Source organism: Rasamsonia byssochlamydoides (assembly GCF_041956645.1).
Source record: "Rasamsonia byssochlamydoides strain NRRL 3658 unplaced genomic scaffold VTN77scaffold_3, whole genome shotgun sequence".
In the NCBI taxonomy this organism is placed as follows: domain Eukaryota; kingdom Fungi; phylum Ascomycota; class Eurotiomycetes; order Eurotiales; family Trichocomaceae; genus Rasamsonia; species Rasamsonia byssochlamydoides.
Window position 1 is genome coordinate 679,247 of NW_027192386.1, and position 18,438 is coordinate 697,684.

General features: G+C 52.2%; 9 protein-coding genes across 9 annotated transcripts; 2 read left to right on the plus strand and 7 right to left on the minus strand.

Moving 5' to 3' along the window:
* Nucleotides 1-1,006: 1,006 nt before the first annotated feature.
* VTN77DRAFT_4307 (uncharacterized protein) lies at nucleotides 1,007-1,474 on the minus strand (the record flags this gene model as incomplete). The annotated part of the gene is made up of 1 exon (XM_069420352.1): nucleotides 1,007-1,474. One exon carries the CDS (start codon nucleotides 1,472-1,474, stop codon nucleotides 1,007-1,009), a length of 468 nt encoding a protein of 155 aa, XP_069281978.1.
* A 409-nt stretch (nucleotides 1,475-1,883) lies between these two features.
* VTN77DRAFT_4308 (uncharacterized protein) lies at nucleotides 1,884-2,648 on the minus strand (the record flags this gene model as incomplete). Its single annotated transcript, XM_069420353.1, has 1 exon — nucleotides 1,884-2,648. One exon carries the CDS (start codon nucleotides 2,646-2,648, stop codon nucleotides 1,884-1,886), a length of 765 nt encoding a protein of 254 aa, XP_069281979.1.
* A 1,584-nt stretch (nucleotides 2,649-4,232) lies between these two features.
* VTN77DRAFT_4309 (uncharacterized protein) lies at nucleotides 4,233-4,865 on the plus strand (the record flags this gene model as incomplete). Its single annotated transcript, XM_069420354.1, has 1 exon — nucleotides 4,233-4,865. One exon carries the CDS (start codon nucleotides 4,233-4,235, stop codon nucleotides 4,863-4,865), a length of 633 nt encoding a protein of 210 aa, XP_069281980.1.
* A 56-nt stretch (nucleotides 4,866-4,921) lies between these two features.
* On the minus strand, nucleotides 4,922-7,900 carry VTN77DRAFT_4310 (uncharacterized protein; the record flags this gene model as incomplete). Its single annotated transcript, XM_069420356.1, has 7 exons — nucleotides 4,922-5,963; nucleotides 6,017-6,141; nucleotides 6,193-6,243; nucleotides 6,293-6,415; nucleotides 6,475-7,633; nucleotides 7,685-7,739; nucleotides 7,825-7,900. The coding sequence occupies 7 exons, from the start codon at nucleotides 7,898-7,900 to the stop codon at nucleotides 4,922-4,924; spliced, it is 2,631 nt and encodes an 876-aa protein (XP_069281981.1).
* Nucleotides 7,901-8,573: 673 nt separating this feature from the next.
* Nucleotides 8,574-9,369, plus strand: VTN77DRAFT_4311 (uncharacterized protein; the record flags this gene model as incomplete). The annotated part of the gene is made up of 5 exons (XM_069420357.1): nucleotides 8,574-8,595; nucleotides 8,753-8,795; nucleotides 8,865-8,898; nucleotides 9,128-9,294; nucleotides 9,345-9,369. 5 exons carry the CDS (start codon nucleotides 8,574-8,576, stop codon nucleotides 9,367-9,369), a joined length of 291 nt encoding a protein of 96 aa, XP_069281982.1.
* A 1,639-nt stretch (nucleotides 9,370-11,008) lies between these two features.
* VTN77DRAFT_4312 (uncharacterized protein) lies at nucleotides 11,009-12,785 on the minus strand (the record flags this gene model as incomplete). The annotated part of the gene is made up of 5 exons (XM_069420358.1): nucleotides 11,009-11,149; nucleotides 11,206-11,324; nucleotides 11,383-11,737; nucleotides 11,789-12,426; nucleotides 12,479-12,785. 5 exons carry the CDS (start codon nucleotides 12,783-12,785, stop codon nucleotides 11,009-11,011), a joined length of 1,560 nt encoding a protein of 519 aa, XP_069281983.1.
* Nucleotides 12,786-12,891: 106 nt separating this feature from the next.
* Nucleotides 12,892-13,225, minus strand: VTN77DRAFT_4313 (uncharacterized protein; the record flags this gene model as incomplete). Its single annotated transcript, XM_069420359.1, has 2 exons — nucleotides 12,892-13,143; nucleotides 13,223-13,225. 2 exons carry the CDS (start codon nucleotides 13,223-13,225, stop codon nucleotides 12,892-12,894), a joined length of 255 nt encoding a protein of 84 aa, XP_069281984.1.
* A 1,034-nt stretch (nucleotides 13,226-14,259) lies between these two features.
* On the minus strand, nucleotides 14,260-15,824 carry VTN77DRAFT_4314 (uncharacterized protein; the record flags this gene model as incomplete). Its single annotated transcript, XM_069420360.1, has 2 exons — nucleotides 14,260-15,546; nucleotides 15,618-15,824. 2 exons carry the CDS (start codon nucleotides 15,822-15,824, stop codon nucleotides 14,260-14,262), a joined length of 1,494 nt encoding a protein of 497 aa, XP_069281985.1.
* An 831-nt stretch (nucleotides 15,825-16,655) lies between these two features.
* Nucleotides 16,656-18,047, minus strand: VTN77DRAFT_4315 (uncharacterized protein; the record flags this gene model as incomplete). Its single annotated transcript, XM_069420361.1, has 4 exons — nucleotides 16,656-16,695; nucleotides 16,761-17,162; nucleotides 17,223-17,860; nucleotides 17,910-18,047. The coding sequence occupies 4 exons, from the start codon at nucleotides 18,045-18,047 to the stop codon at nucleotides 16,656-16,658; spliced, it is 1,218 nt and encodes a 405-aa protein (XP_069281986.1).
* Between the last annotated feature and the right edge of the window lie 391 nt (nucleotides 18,048-18,438).

Genomic DNA, 18,438 nt, shown 5'->3' on the forward strand with positions numbered 1-18,438 from the left:
TACAGTATATGCTTCAGGGTCTAGGAACCCCTTATTATAGTTATAGCTATAGTAGTTACTCTCCTCGATCCCTATTTTATAACTATACATAAGAGGCACTGGTTGAATCTGATGTAGCTAGTAGCTAGTCCCTTACCTATATACTAATCCAGTACTGTGAGCTTTTTCACTTATAGGCCTCTTTAGGCCCAAAGTAAGTACAGTACTGGATATACCTCTTGTTAGGTACAGCATACAGTACCATTAAAAATATTAATACCTTAGAGTTAAATCAGCCATATAGTGCAGTATAGTACAGTACACTCCAGTACATACTATCAGTCTATCGCTATGAGTTAGTCGGAATGGCTGATATACTACTCCACAAGTCTATCGTATGGTTGGCTCGCTGCCAGAAACGGCATGGGTTGCGGCTGTTTCCAGCCGCCCTCTAACGAGCACCTCACGTCGTTCAAGACCGGGTCGTCTCACTGCATCAGTTTCCTGACCTTGAGCTGACGGCTACTCGAAAGCCCTTTCTGGACTCCCTCGGGGTGACACCTCACTTTCCCGGCGATTTGTACGTCCATATACGGAGTAGAGTCCATTGCATTCCTCTCCAGCCCATAGCGAATACCCAGCAGCTGGTACCCTCCATCCTCCTCTACTCCTTCCACGTTCCTCAGTCATCCATAACGAAGTCTCCCTGTTCCTTTGCTTCCTGTCCACTTGGACGACATAGCTAACGTGACCATGAGCCGTCATTGCAGAGTGGATAAGGGTGTGACCTCCTCTTCCTACGAGAGCGACGATACTTCATCGGACAGCTTGTCGGACACCAGCAGTGATGGCAATGACAAGGTACCACGGCTTCCAGAAGAGTACCTCGCTGAGGCCGAAAATCTCGACGTCTCCCAGCTCTGACAGTAATGCTCCTTACTAATAAACTACGCCAACGCCTGATGCAGACCCTTGCATAATGCCCTTGTCCTTCCTATAACTTAAACGACAGACTGCATCCTAGTGATCACAGATCTTCGGATGTCCTCATGTACTCCTCCCCCAAACATTCCGAACAGAGGTTAGTTGGGAGGCCAAACGCAGCTGCCTTCTCGGCAGCTTCGTAATCACAGCAGAGAAGCTCGGGCTCATGCGGTCTCTGCTCTCGTAATGCCCGCCTTTTCAGCTCAGCGATATAGCGATCCTTAGCAGAAGTACGTCGCTGCGTGATGATTGTACGGTTGATTGGCGTGACCATAATGCTGGACGTAGTTCCCTTGGAGTCTCTTGTGAGGCTTGGCGCCTCAGATCGGTCCTGACAAAGCCGTGCGGATCGATCATCGCGATTATCCCAAAGACTGGCCGGAGAAGTTCGCGTGGACAGATCATCCACTTTGTCCAGCCTATGATCGTGATTGGCACAGAAACCTCGTACGGACATCTCTGCCTTCTCTAGCCTATCATCAAATCTGGCTGATGAGACACGCATGGACATGTCATGGTCCACTCTGTGGCTGGAAGGGCCAAAGCAGGTGGGTAGGTCAGGATAAGATGGTCCAGGCAGTTGACAGTTCTCATCCTGTTTATGTGCCGGGAAAGCCTCTGAGGAAATTTCAGAGGGGATGGCCAGTCCCTCAGCATCCTGCTGACTTCTTTCTTTTCTTATTCCCAAAGTTTTTCTTTTTCACCATCTCCACTATGTCATCTCCTGACAGCTCATAGTCACGTTCTTTGATCTCTTCATCCTCCTCGTCGGATACCCTCAACCGCACAAGACGATTTCTCTTGGTGCCAAACATGCCTGTCACAAAAGGGAACAGGGCCCAAGCAAACCGAACAAGGAGGAAATGTGGCGCCACAGCTGTATTAACAATTACCTGCCTATTGTGAAATATCCTTCCGAATTAGTTTGTTTGCCTGAGGAAATGGGCCACCCAGTTCCCCTCCTTTCGCACAATAACAAAGGACCCCTTATCGAAGCACTGATATATGTCAACGCGGAGAGATATTGAGTTTGCTTTGTCATCAACAAAATATTCGGTCGCGAGACCAAGACAAGAATTGTATTCCTGCATATCATTTTGCCTGAACCACTCCTTCTCTGCCTGAGGACAGAGATGCGCTCGCTCCAGTCCATCTTGAAATCCAGAAACGCAGCACTTCTTATCTCTCGCAATCACAGCGAGTGAGACGCTCGAGTTTGCGGCCTCATCTATGCTGGGCGGAGCCGTTGTTCTTGTCCACGAGCCTACCCAGGAATTGGGCACGCTATCGTGCGGATACCTCCAGTCCTTGAAGCATGGATAGATTGGGTATCTATAGATATCTGGTTGTGGCGGACGAACGTGGAAGAAATAGATGCCAGGCGCAAGAACAGAATCTTCAGAGTCTGTTATCTGCTGAGTGCCATTCCGATCTTTAGTCAAGAAACCATCAAATTCATTACATGCTACCAACCGGCAAGCTAGGAGTACCGTCCCAAGGTGGATACCAGAGCCATTATCCCACGCGTAAAAGGACAGCAGATCGTTGTGATCTGGGTAGGCTGGGTGTTTAATAATGACCCTGTCGACATTTCGCTGAGGATATGCTGGGTCGAACGTGTCTTCTGGGAGGGGGGCGAAAGGTCGAATAATTGTCGTCCTTGCGTCTGTCGAGGTAGTCGCCATCGCGGGGCCCGCTTCAGCTGTCTCCGCCTTGAGTATGTGAGAAGAGGAGTGATCGATACAGGTTCGATTGACACTCTGGATTCCACTTATGTTAGCCTTACTATCAAGAGACGGCACCTCTATAACAGTGTGTAAGGTTAACAAGCCCAGCACACTCAAGCAAACCAAAAACTGCAGATGCACATGGCGATGTCATACGACTGGGAGAGGAGCTTCTTCCTAAGTCATGACGTTCTGCTTACCTTCAAATCGCCTCGCAACTCAGAGCGGAAGTCCCTCACGTAACGTAAGGAAGATCCATCTTTGTGAGAGTGTAGTTGGGAAACTGGTGGGTTATTGTCGCGATGAAGCTCAAGTCAAGTGACTGCAGCAGCCCTATCATGTGATTACTTAGTGACCACCTGGGATACTGAGGTATGACAGCGCTTACATGAAAGTCTTAGGATCCAAAAAGCGTCTGAGCTCCTCGAGGCAAACATGAGACCTATCTGGCAGATACTAGAGAAGGGAGAGTCGACTCAGTGGCTTTTCACACTCATCTCATGTAGGAGAAAGAAAAACCCGAGTGACCAAGAATCATGGCGGCAGCGGTGGGGTGAGGGGATGAGACGTAACAGAGGACAATGCCAAACCGGATCGGGGCGGTGACTTACCCGACACAGTCTAGCGGTTAGCGGAGCGGGCGCCCCGCTAACCGTCTCATTGTCCCCCGGAAAGATCATTAGTATGGTGGGTCAGCAACGATTTTCATAATGACTACGCCCACAGCCCTATTCTATATATCTATATACTGACTCTCTATATACCACATGAGTGAAACTCACTTATAGTCTCTTTTGCAGTATGACCAGGGGCTCCGTCTTACATTAAGATAAGCTCTGGATGTAAACAAAGCCACCCATCAATAATATGGACAATCCGTTCACTATATGAGGATCCAGATATAGTACCCCATTCCTTCTCCCAAAAAAGACATGGGCCTCTTTGATCTCCATAAATAGAACCTCAAAACATCCATCCCTTCTTCTTAGTGAATCGCTCCACTATGTATGCAGGATCTAGCTCTTCACCTGGCTTGCGAGTCACCCATATCGTTGTATGTCTCCTAGGTCTAAACCCATGTCTCATCAGCCCAAAGAATTGATACCTAGGTAGATATCATCTATCTATCTATCTATCTATCTATCTATCTATCTATCTATCTATCTATCTATCTACATATCTAGATTCCCATGGAATGATAACACTCCAATTTCATTCAATTCCATTCTTTCCTTTCCTTATTTATTTCCTGGTATAATTCAAGTTTTGATCTGATTTTATCACTGAGTTTGGGAATTAATTAAATAATTGATTTTTTTTGATCTCCATCTGATATCAGTTAATGTTGTCGAGCAGAACTTCCCCCCCCCCCCCCCCCCCCCCCCCCGACATCTAACAAATCCTCGCCATAATGGCCGATTTCGGCCGGGTGTTGTCGCCTGGTAAGTATATTGATTGATTGATTGATTGATCACTACGAACTGATATTATACTACTTTACATGATGTCAGCTAACATGCTGCTACTGCTGCCGCTGAAACTATGATTGAAGCAGGCTCCGAAACGACGTCCGCCACCTTCAACACTGGCCTTCTCTACCTCATGGCCAACCCCCCCGTCGTCGCCTGCGCCCATGCTGAGTTGACGGCTGTCGTCAGCAACCACCACTCGCCCACCTTCGCCGACGAAGACCGCCTCCCTTACATCTGCAGGTCCTGCGCATCGCCCCGTCGCCTCCGTCGGCAGCCCCCACTACACCGACGCCGACGTCGTCTACAAAGGCAGCGTCGTCACCATCAACCTGACCCCGCCCGCTACCTCGCCTACCCCCTCAAGTCCGGCGCCTACGTCGGCCAGGACGACCGCGATCACTGGTCCTTCGGCGCCGGCCGATGCATCTGCTCGGGCCTCCACATTGCCGAAAACAGTCTCTTCATCCTCTTCGCCAAGGTGCTCTGGGCCTTCTACCCGCGACCCCCGCTGGACGACAACGGCGTCGAGATCCCCGTCAACACGTCTGATGCTGCCTTTGAATCCGCCTCCGTCACCGTCGCCAAGCCGTACCGCTGTCGACTGATTCCGCGGAAGGCCACTGTCGTAGCAACCCTCCAGCGAGAATGGGAGGAAGCCAGACAAATCAGGTTGGGAGATCACAAAGTGAATGTCAATGCATAGTCGTCTAGTAGCCGTCTGAAGTAGGCGTCTGACCAGTATGTAACAGGGAATGTCCCTCAATCAACATCCATCAAAACATCGCTCATGATGTGCAAGACATAAGAAAACTTCCGCACGCTCCACTTCCCAGTGTCTTTCAGCAAACTGCCGTAGTCCAGCAGGATCCGTCGCGCGGACTGGTAACCCCCCTGATGCGGCACCCCCCGAATGTAGATTGTGCCGCCGTTGCGGATAAAATTGGTCGCCGGGTCGTCCGCCGTCGTAAACGACTGGCTCCCCCGAGGCTCCATAAAACTTGTGAAGCCCTCGCTGCCCACTTGCCGCCAGTCAATGTCGTCCAGCAGCTCGATCGACGCCGCTCCCGCCTGTGTCTCCGCCGAGCGCGGCACCATGAACGTGTACAGCCCCAGCACGAGGGCCGCCGAGAAGAGGGCGTAGACGGAATGGAACATGGTGTCGTCCGACGCCTTGCGATTCGTCAGCGCCTTGAAGATCTGAGCCGCATGCAAGCAGGCCCGCCGCGCTGCCGGGGTCTGGGACCACGCCGCAATGTCGTCCAGCGCCTTGCGAGCCGGCCCAGGCCCCGTGCGGCCCGCCGCGAGATCAAAAATCTGAATGTCCGCCGTCAGGTTCATGCACATATGGTGCCACATGACGATGCAGTTGGGATTCAGTCGCTCGAGCGAGTCGCCGTACGTGTTCACCACCTGGACTTGCAACGAGGTCAAGCACCGGGCCCGACCGTCCATGGCATAGGTGTGGCACGGCGCGAAAGGATAGCTCGACCGGTTGGAGAGCAGCCGATGGTGCGCTTCCGACAGGCGCAGCTGCAGCATGGCCAGCAGGCCGTGCATGCAAAAGTCGTCGATGGGCGCATCCAATGCAGGCAGGGACACCGTTTCTGACGGTGCCTTGATCATAGGCATGAGGATCCGTTTGCCCCCGCGGATCAACTGCATCCACCGCGCCGAGGAATTTGCTTTGAAGAGCGCGTCGTTGCACGGGAGGATGAGCTGGACGGAATCGGGGACCACAATCGGACTGGTCGATAGGAAGGACGCATACCACGAGTCAATCAAAAGGAGGCCGATGATCAGGCTGCAGACGTTAGAATAGACTGAACAGTCTGAGTCATTCCAGAGAATACGCACCGCTTTGCAGACTCCACCCGACACCATGCCTTCCACCTCATGTCCAGGTCCGGCACCGCTTCAAAAAGGGACATGTCGAGCAGCTGGCCTTCGCCAGCGGTGAAGAGGCCGTGTCTTTGGGCGATCTGCAGACGTCAGCAGAAGCAAAGAGAGCTGTGTCGCCACGATCAACATACCGACATGAGATTGATGTAGAGCATCTGACACTGCTGCAGGTGCTCTTTTTCCTGAAGATAGTCAGCAGGTCAAGTTCAATTGCAGGGATAGAGTACAAACCCCAGTCATGGCAGCTAGATTAAGCAGTAGAAAAGCCGTCGCAAAGGTCGACATCATCCCGGCGGGGGTCCCGCTGCCCACAGAGCATTTGGCCAGCTCGCCGCTGACTTTTTCGAGGACGAGCTAGAAGTCCATTAGCGGGGTTATAGTATATAGATATCTCGAATACAAGGTTAACTCACGCCAAACATCTTTAAAACAAAATTGGTAGTACCCTTCGTCCCCAAGATAATCATCCCAATCAGACACATGACGAAAAGCATCGGCAAACGCGTCCGCTTGGCGCAAAACGTAGGCATATGGACAAACGGCACCAGCGGGTGGTAATTGCGGAAGTACAGATCGAGAGCCATGTCCAAGATCTCCGCCGGAGGAAAGGTCGGGATGGACCCCGACGCCGAGGTGGAGGCCGCCGGCGAGAGCTCACCGTTTCCCGGCGAGTTCAGCGTCGCGAGGGACGACTGGGTCAGACCAAAGGCGGCCTGCAACTGCAACCGGCACTCCTCGTCCAGCCCGAACCGCGTGCCGGGACAGCTGTCCGACTGCGGGCTGAGGGCGTGGTAGTTGGGGATGGAAAAGAGGTTGTCACTGTCGCAGCAGGACATGTCGCGCCACAGCGAATTCATCAGCCGCCCGACATGGTTCGGAGGCGCCAACCAGCACCGTTCGACCCGGGCGAAGCGTTCATTGGGGATGTTGACGCCGGACTTGATCGGCTCCAGCGACCTGCTGTTCCGTCGCTCTGGGGGGATGAAGTTCTCGCCCATCAGCCCGAGAGTGGCGTCGCGCATCAAATCGAGCGAGCTGTGATGGGAGATGGTGTCCGCGCGGGGCTCGAGCCACAGCTGGAGCATCTCGTAGGGGACGGTCTCGAACGGCACGGGGCGCGGCGGATGATGCTGGTCCGGGGGATTGAGAGCGGCGACATCGTTCCAGCCAAAGTAGGGCTGCTGTTCATCGATCATCATGGGATTGATATCGGGTTCAGTGCGCGCCTGATGGGCGGAGATGTCGGCAAGGAAGTCCAGGTTGGAGGAGAGTCCGCCGGACTGGGCCAGCGGGACGTGTCGTGGGGTGGGTGGTAGGTTGGCGAGTCTACTGTCGTTGGGATTGCTGGGCAGAAGGCGTTGGGGGTCATCATTGGGGTCGACAGAGCGATTCAAGCTGACCGCAGAGGGCTGACGACGCTGCTGCGGATTCCGGTCGGGGATGATCGGGGTGGAGGCAAGACTGGGCGTCGGAGTGGGATTGGGATTGGAGTTGGAATTCTTGTTGGCGGCATTCATAGCCCCGTTGGCAGCGTTCTGCACATGGCCTTTGGCATGTCGACTCAGAACGTCACTGCGAGTGCTTAGATGATTTCCTTTTTGGTATCATCTCGATCAGACACACCTTCGGGAAAAACGCTTGTGACAGACACTGCACTCGTACGGCCGCTCCTTTGTATCTGGAGAAGTCAGCGAAATTAAATTCAAATTAAATTCAAAAAAAAAGTCAGGATTAATGTTAATGACAGTCCTGTCTGCACATACGAGACCGTTCATGCCGCTTGTAGTGCTCCGTCTTCTTGAACCGGCGATCACAGATGGTGCACTTTCTCAAGACCATGGCGATCGAGTTGGATCATTCTCTCGCGGGGGAGGAGAGGGTGTGAAGAAGGAGAAGAATAGTGTCAGTGTAGGCAACGAGTGTCATCCTCTGAAACCAGTAGCGCACAGTTGGAGAGGGGAAGGATAAAACCGAAAACCCCGGGTACTTGCTAGTTACTGGGCTAGCTAGCAACGTAACCAGGCAGGAACGGCCGACGAGCCACGTTGAGCAGATTGCAAATAGGCGGTGGTTGCGCTGGTTGCTGGTCGCGCCTTCCCCGGCGGGACTCCTCCGTACAGTCAAGTGACCTGACCGGAACTCGGGGAGGAACGTTCCAAGGTTCGTTCCTTCAGGCGTCACCGTTCACCTGGAAGGTGCTGGCGATGCGTGCGGATCGGTAGTTCGAGCCGTCCGGAGAAGCCGATCTCAGAGGAAACCTGCCTGTGCGGGGCTGCCTAGATACCTAGAACTTAGTTATTACTTCGGTACAGAGTACTCCGTACATACTCCGTACATACGAGAACTGAGTACGAGTACACCCTGTGATTTATGTACCCTGTCTAGATCTAGTTCTCCGTCCAGAGTCCAGCGTAGATAGAGCACAGACAGAGCACAGATAGATAAGTACGGAGTCCTCCGTACCTAGGTAGGTAGGTAGGTAGGTAGGTAGGAGTTCTGAGGACGATAACTAATGACTCGACTCCCCCCACGGGGTAATTTAATTTAGGCATGGATTATTCTCGCCCAATTGATTATTAAACCACAACCTGCCATTCGGGGAGGGAAGGGGGTTTTCCGCCATTTGGAACCCGCCCCCCGATCAGCCAGAATTAGTGATTCGTGGACAATTCACTGGCCAGTTTACGTCAGTCAGTCAGCTGCAGCAGCACTGCCTTGAATTTACCTCTACGGAGTACGTAGTATACGGAGTAGTTAAAAAGGTTCAAGTCAAGAACGAATTTTGTCCTTAACCTCGATCTAGGCCTCCGTACCTAGGCAAGGATGTTCGACGGTCAGTACGTACGGGGTCATCGTAGCCGAAGACTCCCCCGCTGTCAGTCTCCTAGAGCACGTATATGCAATCCAATAGTAGCTCACAGTGGTGATTTTGCATACCTAGTTTTGCGGCACGGCAAAGATCTTATCGAATAATGAACACAGACTCGAGGAGGACTCCACCTATCTAAACGACAATGATGACCATCACCAATTTTGACAAGTATATGCTGCTAATACCTCCTATAGAAGGAGCTTGGGGCCTTTACTGCTCTGCAGTTCATTGAAGGGGTCGAAGGTCTCACGGCTGCTGCCTTCTCCGAGATCCTCGGTTGGTCCGAAGAAGAGATTACTGTCTTTAATGCAAAGGTGCGCGCTGATTGCAAGAGAAGAGACGTCCATTGCATGCACGAAATGTAAGCCCTTTTGTCAATTTTTCTAAGCATTCTCGAATCGTTCTCGTTAGAGGAAATGCTTACAAGGCTTCATAGACGTGTAATAATTGGGCAAAAGCCAGAATAAAGTTGATCTCTTTCGACTGGAGAAGTTTCAAAATGATGACGTTCTCCAAACTCCCTAGAGAAAAACTAATACCATTCACGACTCAGATACCTTTCTTACCATGTGCATACAGTTCAGGGAGCTGGTTCGATTCGATGACTTGATGATTGTGCATGTAAATTCTCAGTCGCTTATCTACTATATATCAAATGCATCCTCAATTGGATATTTGTCATATCTAGCCAGTAGAAGAAGAGGTGATGTCTCCCAATAATCATTTAAAAATCTACTTGATCTAACACAACATTTACTCAGAGTGGACGACCGTCGATCCTTATGTTTCAGATGAACAATTTACTCGTATCCAAGACAATTACTGAGTTGGTCTGTAGGTAGTTATACGGAATATGCAGTAGTACTATTACGGACTACACTTGGTTCATTGATGGGTACGTCATGACAAGCAGTCCCAGGTGAGAAATTTAGCAAAACCTACTTCCATAACGGTGACAGATGCGGACGTTCTTTGGAAGGACTCCGAAGGAGTAGTGGGTGCAAAGAGAGTAAGATCGAGCCTTCGGCGGCCCCCAAACACAAGGATGTAAAATCTTTCAAAGTTGACTTTGAAATTAAGGAATAGGTAGGTAAGGTAGCATAGCAAGCTCCTTCGTGATCGGAGGCATTATTAAGATAATAATAAGAAAGAACATTGATTGCTATTGTTCTACCGCATTGTCTAATATATCTACATCTCTATATCCCTGTATATATATTCTGCTATGTTTTGTTTTCAATTTGTCTAGGAAATCTTCCAAAGTTTTTCTGTTTCTTTCCACCAAAAAAAAAAGGAATTAATTGTCTCTGTTTATTCTTCTATGCTGTGAAGGCTCAGGCAGGTAATTAGGCTCTGAAATTGATTGGTGACTTTCGCAGACGTTACATAGGCTGCGGCTCCAAAAGCTGTTTTTTTTTCTTATATAAATAAGAGGCCTGTCTGCGTTCGACAATTAAAAGAGCAATATCTAGGTATAAGAAGTAATTTAAAAATAAGAAATTTTGTTTATTGGATTTTACTATTATCGTAAAAAAAAGAAAAAAGATCATTTGTCCCTCCCTTGTCCGCCTACCAACGATTGATAATATTTTCTGGATTTTTATCGAATGCACTCACTCCGTACTCCGTAGTATGGATACCCCGCACGCCAGCAACTAATAGGATAATTCGTTCATGGAGAGTACCTACTCAATATAGCCAGTGGTCGATTTACTGACTGGTTAGGTGGACTGTAGAGCTGGCTAGCTATCAAGGCCACGTGGTACATACACCTGTCACTGATAGCAGACTCATCAGTAGTAAGACACTGTAGACACGGAGTACATGTAGTGATAATAATTAAATCCACTTCGTCAAACGAGCTGACAAGCTAGATAATTAGGCACATGCATACATCAGATACATAAGTCAGAGATGGCTAAAAGATCAAAATCGTAGACATACACGCAGGCGACAGGAGGCAACGAGGTAAGAACTTAGGATAAGGCATCACTCGTTCACAACAGACTCGACTTCATTACGACTGGGTCGCCTCCACCGTTTCAGCCGAGCCATTCGCCTTCGAGCCATTAATATCACCATTGCGCCGCCTTCTTGGCCAGCTGCGCCAGCTTCTCGTCGTCGTAATACGTCTCTAGGCGCTCCCGCTGCTTCGCCTTGTCTGCCTTGACCTCCGCCAGGATCTGCTTGATGCCGGGGTAGGCGGAGAATTTGTCCTGTCTGAATTAGCTTGATGTCCATATTGATACAGAGTATACTGAATGTAACCTACCGGCAGCACGTCCCACACCTTCGGGTCGGTCCCCTGGTTGTGGAACACCCCGCAGCCGCCCCGGGCATACTCGGTGAAGAGGAAGGTCCGGCTGCTCTCGACCATGATGGTCATCTGGTCTGATCGATGTCAGCCTGGATTTCACCTAATTCATACGGATAATAGATGACGGCTTACTCTCGAGGATCCTCCGCGGCTCGTTCTCCTGCAGCCGCATCTCATACACGTAGGCCTCGCTGAACCCTCCATGCGGCGTGTGACTGACCTCGACACTGCCACCGCCCGGCAGGAAATCATCCGACCGGCCCAGGCCTTGCCCGTACAGGCAGGCCAGGAACTCGGTCGCCGAGTTGCGGTGAAAGTACGGCGGCCGGAACGTGTTGGAGGCCACGTCCCAGCGCGGTCCGAACCAGAGGAAGTCCGCCAGCGGCGTGTTGGGGTCGCGCGATTTGGCCGTCAGCACGCAGTTGACGGACGGGTCGGTGTGGTCGACGCTGGTGGCGTTCTGGGACGAGAACTTGGTCAAGTCGTACTGCGGGAGTAGTCAGCAAGAGTGGCCTTCAGACAGAATGACAGAACTGACCTTGTACGGGACAACATTGCCATGCCAGGCCACCAGGTCGAACGGGCTGTGGTCCTGTTCGATGGCATTGTACTTGCCGTTGCTCTTGTTGATGATGGTCCAGTTCTCATGCAACTCCTCGTCGATGTAGGCGACCGGGTACAGGAAATCGCGAGGGTTAGCCAACCCGTGGCCGCCCAGCGGGCCCAGGTCGGGCAGCTCCCACATGGAGCCCCAGACCTCGGTGATGTAGCCACGCGCCTCCTTGTGGCCGGGGCCCAGCCGGACGGCGAAGCGGATGCCGCGCTGGATGACGCAGATCTCACCCGGCTGGAGGAAGATCTTGCCCATCTCGGTCTGGATGTCGAGGTTGCCGTGCTGGGCAACGATCAGGAAGTCGCCGTCGACGTTGCAGAAGGCGCGGTGGTCCATGTCAGCATTGATCATGAAGACGTACAGGGCGATGCCCTCGCGCAGGTTGGGGTCTCCGCTGCCGCCAAGGGTGTGCAGTCCATCGACAAAGTCGATCCGTTCGTTCTCGGGGGGAAGAGGGAAGGGGGCCCATTCGGCCTGCTGCACGATCGATTCGACCTTGGGGTTGATGGAGAGGAAGCAGTTTTCGATGTGGGCTTTCGTCTCGATGTTGGTCTTGTAGCCGTCTGCAGAAGTCAGCTTGCCAGTTTTCTTTTCTTTTGATCGACGATTTCTTACTGTGAGCTGCCGCCGGCCTGGCACGGTACATGTAGGTGCTAAAGTTGGCGTGTCGAGGCGCGGAAAAGGCTGAGTAGGTGATGCCCTCGGTGTACAAGCCAAAGCGAGGGGCCATGGGGTTGTTCTGGCCGGCCGGCAGCGTGCCGGGGATCACCTCGGACTGATGACGGTTTCCCCAGCCGGCCAGGTACTCGTAGGGGTCATTGTCGCGGGTGGGTTTGCGCGTGAGGGTGTCGGTGTAGTGGAAGACTTTCTGCAAGTCTTTGATGGGGATCTTCTCCTTGATCGGGGGAGCGGCGGCGACCATGTTGGTTGCAACTGGTAGACAGGATAGCTAGGTAGAGAGGATGATGTAGGAGACAGGATATAGCACAGCGGTGGAGGGTATCACAGTTCAATGACAGAACTCACAATCAAGAATTAAGATATAAAAGCACTAAATCCCTCCATCGGACACTGTCGTACAACGCCCACGGAAATACTCTTTCCCTACCAACAAGCCAACAGGCAAAACCCATGTTGGGCCAGGGGCTGGGTGTGTAACCTGATGGAACACATGCCATGACATGCGGTGAGTTCTCCACCTGCTCCCACTTCCGTCTCCATGGAGGCTCAGACAGCTGGAGATACCCAGCCCTATGTGATCGATTGCAGTCTCGTTCCGTCTGGAGTGACATCAGCAGATGTAGATGTATGCACGCATGGACGCATGTGCTCGGGAACCACTAATGGCAGGTCCATTACCATTCCTACCTATCTGGCAGGTTGAAGTTAGCGGGGCCCTTTAGGTAAAGACTCAGCTCAGGTTTAGTCAAGTTGGAAACTTGACGGGTGGCCCCTCTTGTCCATCGTTGCGGGGCTGTTCTTGGATTACGTATGAGGACAGGTAGGTATGTATTTTTCTAGTATCACTTGTCTTTGTTCACTGTTCATGACGAGGAATAAAGGAAGAGGTCAGATGGTAGAATGTGGTGAAGATTAGGTTCATACCTACTATAGTAAGAGGGAATGTGGGGAGAGAAAGGAAATCTGGGGAAGGCACATCGTCTGTCTAGAACACTGCATCTAGCCCTAGCTCCGCAACTCCCAAGGTAAAAGGAAAAAGAAAAGGGAAGAAAGGAAGAAGAACAAGAAGAGAAGCAAATGGATTAGCATTTTCCCCGGTTATTAATGAACTATCGATCTAGAGATGTGTCTAGGGACTAAGTTCATGGTTGTTACCCCACGTGGAGGTTAGTTAGGACATAGTACTGCGTCCACATTACAATAATATGTTGTGAGAAACCGGCATATCTAGTTTAGAATTGGTTCGAAACAAATGCCATGGCGTTGTTTTTGGCCGATTCTGACAACATAATACACAAAAACAAAAGTACAGGAGGGCAAAAAAGAGACAACAAATATGTAGATATAGATTATGAATTAATTAATAGTAGCAATGCTATTAAATCTCAAGTGATAGGTACTGTACAGTATTACGGAGTACCCCTCGTCAAAAGAAGAAAGAAAGAAAGACGTTAAGAATTAAAGATTTTTTTTAATAGTTTCCTTATATTAAGAGAATATTCTATATGATCTTAGTCCCAGATAAATAGTATTAAAGGGGTTGTTTCTTGAGATGGATTGCTGACACGTGCACAAAACCTTGTGACCTCGTACTGTGTCGAGAAACAGACCTAGGGATATACCTAGTCAAACTGCTATTGGATATCATACAATCAGACTTTTTTATGCTATCCACAAGTATATAAGCATGTATATACAAATCTATATATTTGAAGTCACGTCCTCACCGCCAACACATCATCGACCATCCTCGACGACGCCCCCAGGTAATTGACCGGATCGCACAGCGACTGCAGCTGCTCGGCACTCATCTTGGCCGTCACCTCCCCCTTCCCCAGCAGACAGTCCAGCAGGGTCTTCTCCTGCTCGATACTCTCCCGACAGGCCTCGTACACGATGTCGTGCGCCTTCTGCCGCCCCACGTACGGCGCCATGCCCATCATGACGGCCTCGGCCACGATCAATCCCTTCGTCGAATGCAGATTGTCCAGCATCTGCTTCGTGTGCACTGACAGGCCTGACAGTGCAAAGTGTGTTTGGGACAGCGCCCCCACGGCGATCACAAAGCTCTCTGGCACGGCCACCCACTCCAGATGCCACGGCCCGGACGCGCGCTCGAAATCGGACACCATCCCGTCCAGCACAAGCCCTGCGTTCGATCGGAGGATCTTCGATGCCGCCAGGATGACTTCGCTCGAGATCGGGTTGCGTTTCTGCGGCATCGTCGACGAGGCACCCCGGTGCGGGACGAACGGCTCCGACACCTCGCCGAACTCGTTCGACGACATGATGATGATGTCCAGCGCGACTTTGCCCATCGAGCCGCCTAGCAGGGCGAGGAAGTTGACTATCTCCGCAACGCCGTCGCGCGCGACGTGCCAAGTGATCGCGGGATCGGTCAGGCCCAGCTCCTCGGCCAGGGCCTTGCGGACTCGCAGCCCGTCGTCCCCGGAGCCCAGCGAGGCCAGCGACCCGGCAGCACCGCCGAACTGCACCATCAGCGCCCGACTGCGCAGCTGCTCGAGACGCTCGAGATGGCGCTGGAAGCCCGACAGCCAGACGGCACACTTGTAGCCGAAGGTGACGGGCAGGGCGTGCTGCAGGTGGGTGCGTCCAGCCATGGGGGTGTCCTTGTACTTCTGAGACAGCTCGCGCAGCGTCCTGATGACGTCCCTGAGCAGCCGCTCCACGATATCCAGACCCTGCTTCATCTGCAGCACGCTGGCCAGGTCCATGATGTCCTGCGTCGTGGCGCCCCAGTGCACGTACTTGCCGGCCTCGTCGCCGCAGAGGGCCGACAGCTGTCGCACGAGGGGCAGGATCGGGTAGCCGACGATCTCGGTCTCATGGCGCAGCCGCTCGAGGTCGAGTTTCGACGCGTCGGCTTTTTGCGTGACCAGGTCGCCAATCTCGGCGGGGATCACGTTGCATTTGGACTGTGCGCGTGCGAGGGCCGTTTCGGCGTCGACGCAGCGTCTGATGTAGGATTCATCGTTGAACACCTGTGGACATCCCAATGAGAAACTGCCCAGACAAAAAATATACAGATGTAAATCTGTTCAAGGGTATCAACCTGCCGAATCTCCTCCGTGCCAAACAGCGTGCGGAAAATACTCGAGTCGATGGCGCTGACGGACCCCATGAGGCGGGTTTGTGTCTGACGGAAGTTCCTCAACACGGGAAGACGAGGAGGGGAGATGCGAGCGGGAACGCGAAATGATGAGTGCAACGCCAACGGGGAGCGGCGACGAAGGAGCTGCGCGAAAAGAGCGGAGGACATGTTGGTCGCCTACTCAGGGACAGGACAGGTATGTGCTGGCAATTGCACTGGATAATACTCCATAGTAAATAATAGACAGGATAGTCTCTAGTCAATTGACGCGTGACACATGGATACAAGCTCGCTAGTAGCTAGCTACCTATGCTGCAGGACCTGGGGTTGCTCTAGTTGGCAAGGCAAGCTACCTAAGACATTTAGGTACTGCTATTTAGATAGGTACCCATAACCTGTACAACAATACTATAATGTGCCTAGTAGCGCAATTGAATTCCTTTCGAGGTTCTTTTCTGCCAGTCTCGCTCTACTTTGACAATTCAATAACTACTCCGCACGTCCATCGGAGAATGCCCACCCCACCTTCCTTCCCCAACTCAAATCGCACGTGGGGCCTCCTGGATGCGGATGCGGGGAAGTCCAAGGGAAATCCGATCGATCACATCCCACATTATTATTCCATTTGGATGGAATCAGCTAGTTAGCTGGCAGCAAGTTTTGTATTATGTCAGGACCTCGGTCCATCGTACTGTAATAAGTACGACAATGGATTAGGTATCTCGAGGGGATTATTGGTCCCCCGCAATCAAGCATAATCGGAGCGGAGGTGGAGAAGGAGAAGGAAGGCGCTATTTCGTGGGGCCAGCTCACCGCCTTTGTTTGTCATGTTTGTGTTACCGTATTGTATACGGTAACTTTGCTCTCAGTTCAGTTCCCTGGTTTACTAAACGGGAAATTATATCATACTGTAGTACATCCTATGGTGTAGATCTGGTTTGAAGAATATGCAATTTTTTCGTGAGTTATACGTATATACATCTACATAGACAGGTGAGTCTACTCGCGAATGAAGAGCGATGCGACTCCTATCCCGGTGCTGTATGTAGTCAGTGGTCATCCAGCTAGAAAATAAATAGAACATTGGAGTATACGGATTCTCACCTCGCACACATACTCACAATCCCCAACTCCTTATCCTGCCGCTGCAACTCCGCAAACAGCGTCGCCGTCTGCCGCCCGCCCGTCGCGCCCACTGGGTGCCCCAGCGCGATGGCACCGCCCTTGGGGTTGACTTTCGCCGGGTCCAGCCCCAGCTTCCGCAGGATGTAGATGGTCTGGCTGGCAAAGGCCTCGTTGATCTCGAAGATGTCGATGTCCTTCTGCTCCACGCCCGCGTACTTGTACAGCTGCGGGATGGCGAACACGGGCGAAATGCCCATCTCGTCTGGCGCGCAGCCGGCCACCTGCGTGCCTACGAACCGGCCGATCGGCTTCAGGCCGTGGCTTTCGGCCCAGGAGCGGCGGGCGAGGATGACAGACGATGCGCCGTCGGAGATTTGCGATCTGTAGTATCCTGCAGTTAGCTAGCTTTCAGTCTGAAGACCGGTGGACGTGGATACGCACGAATTGCCTGCCGTGCTCCCTCCGTTCTCCTTAAACGCCGGCTTCAGCGCCGACAGCTTCTCCAGCGTCACTCCGTGTCGGACGCCCTCGTCCAGCGTGACCACATGCGTGCCCTCCTCCTTGGTCTCCTCGTTGATCTTGCGCGCTGCGATCGGGACGATCTCGTCATCGAAAAGCCCGTTCTTCTGCGCCTCGCTGGCACGACGCTGGCTCTCGACCGCGTACTCGTCCTGCTCCCGGCGCGAGATGCCGTACCGCTCCGCCACGTTCTCCGACGTCACGCCCATGGGCAGGATGCAGTCGCGGGCGTCCTTGATGGGCGACTCCTTCAGGGTCGGCGACACGTCGACGGGGATGCCCCGGGTGCCATAGTTGCGCGTCATGCTCTCCACACCGCCGGCCAGACCGACATCGATCTGTCCGGCCAGGATGGCGTGCGAGATGTGGGTGATGGCCTGCAGACTGCTGGAGCATTGTCGGTTGACCGTGTGGAAGGTCGTCGAGTTCGGGAAACCGGCGGCATTGAGAGCCATGCGGCCGGTTTTGGCGAAGCCCAGCTCCGCCAGGACGTTTCCAATGAGGACATCGTTGACATGGCCAGGCTCGATCTTGGCTCGTTGCACGGCCGCTTGCATGACCTGCAGGTTCATCAGCATCAGCATCCATCATTCTGCGTATCAGACATACTGGCATCAAAATCTCCTCTGGCCACGAATCTTTGAACCCGCCCTTGAAGGCGCGGGCGATGGGACTCCGCACGGCGGACAGCACGACCACATCGTGGGGGGTTTTGCGGAGAACCTCGCGGGCAGTTCTGGTCAGCATGGCAATTCAATTGAATTCAAACAAGAAAATACAAAAGAAAGGGTATATTCTGGTCGCCCAGAGGAAATAAATGATAAAAGAAAGAATAGTAGCAGGAGCAGCAGTAGTAGAGTTAATAATAGTTTAATTTAGCTAGCTAACCAAGTAACTCAGCTAAACTAATGGCCTCCCCATGTTAAGGAGCCGATTAGTCCGGCAGTTATCTTCCTCAGCCAGCTTCTGTGGGGTCGATACGGAGGATACTGAATTAGTGAACAATGTTTCGGCAGTTACCATACAGTGAGTAAACAGGCTGATTGTTGTCATTCTGTATGCAAAGAAAATTTATTTTGAGATGGGAAGTAGAGTATTGAGAAACAAAGGAAAGGGTCTGCAATTTCAATGGTCTACA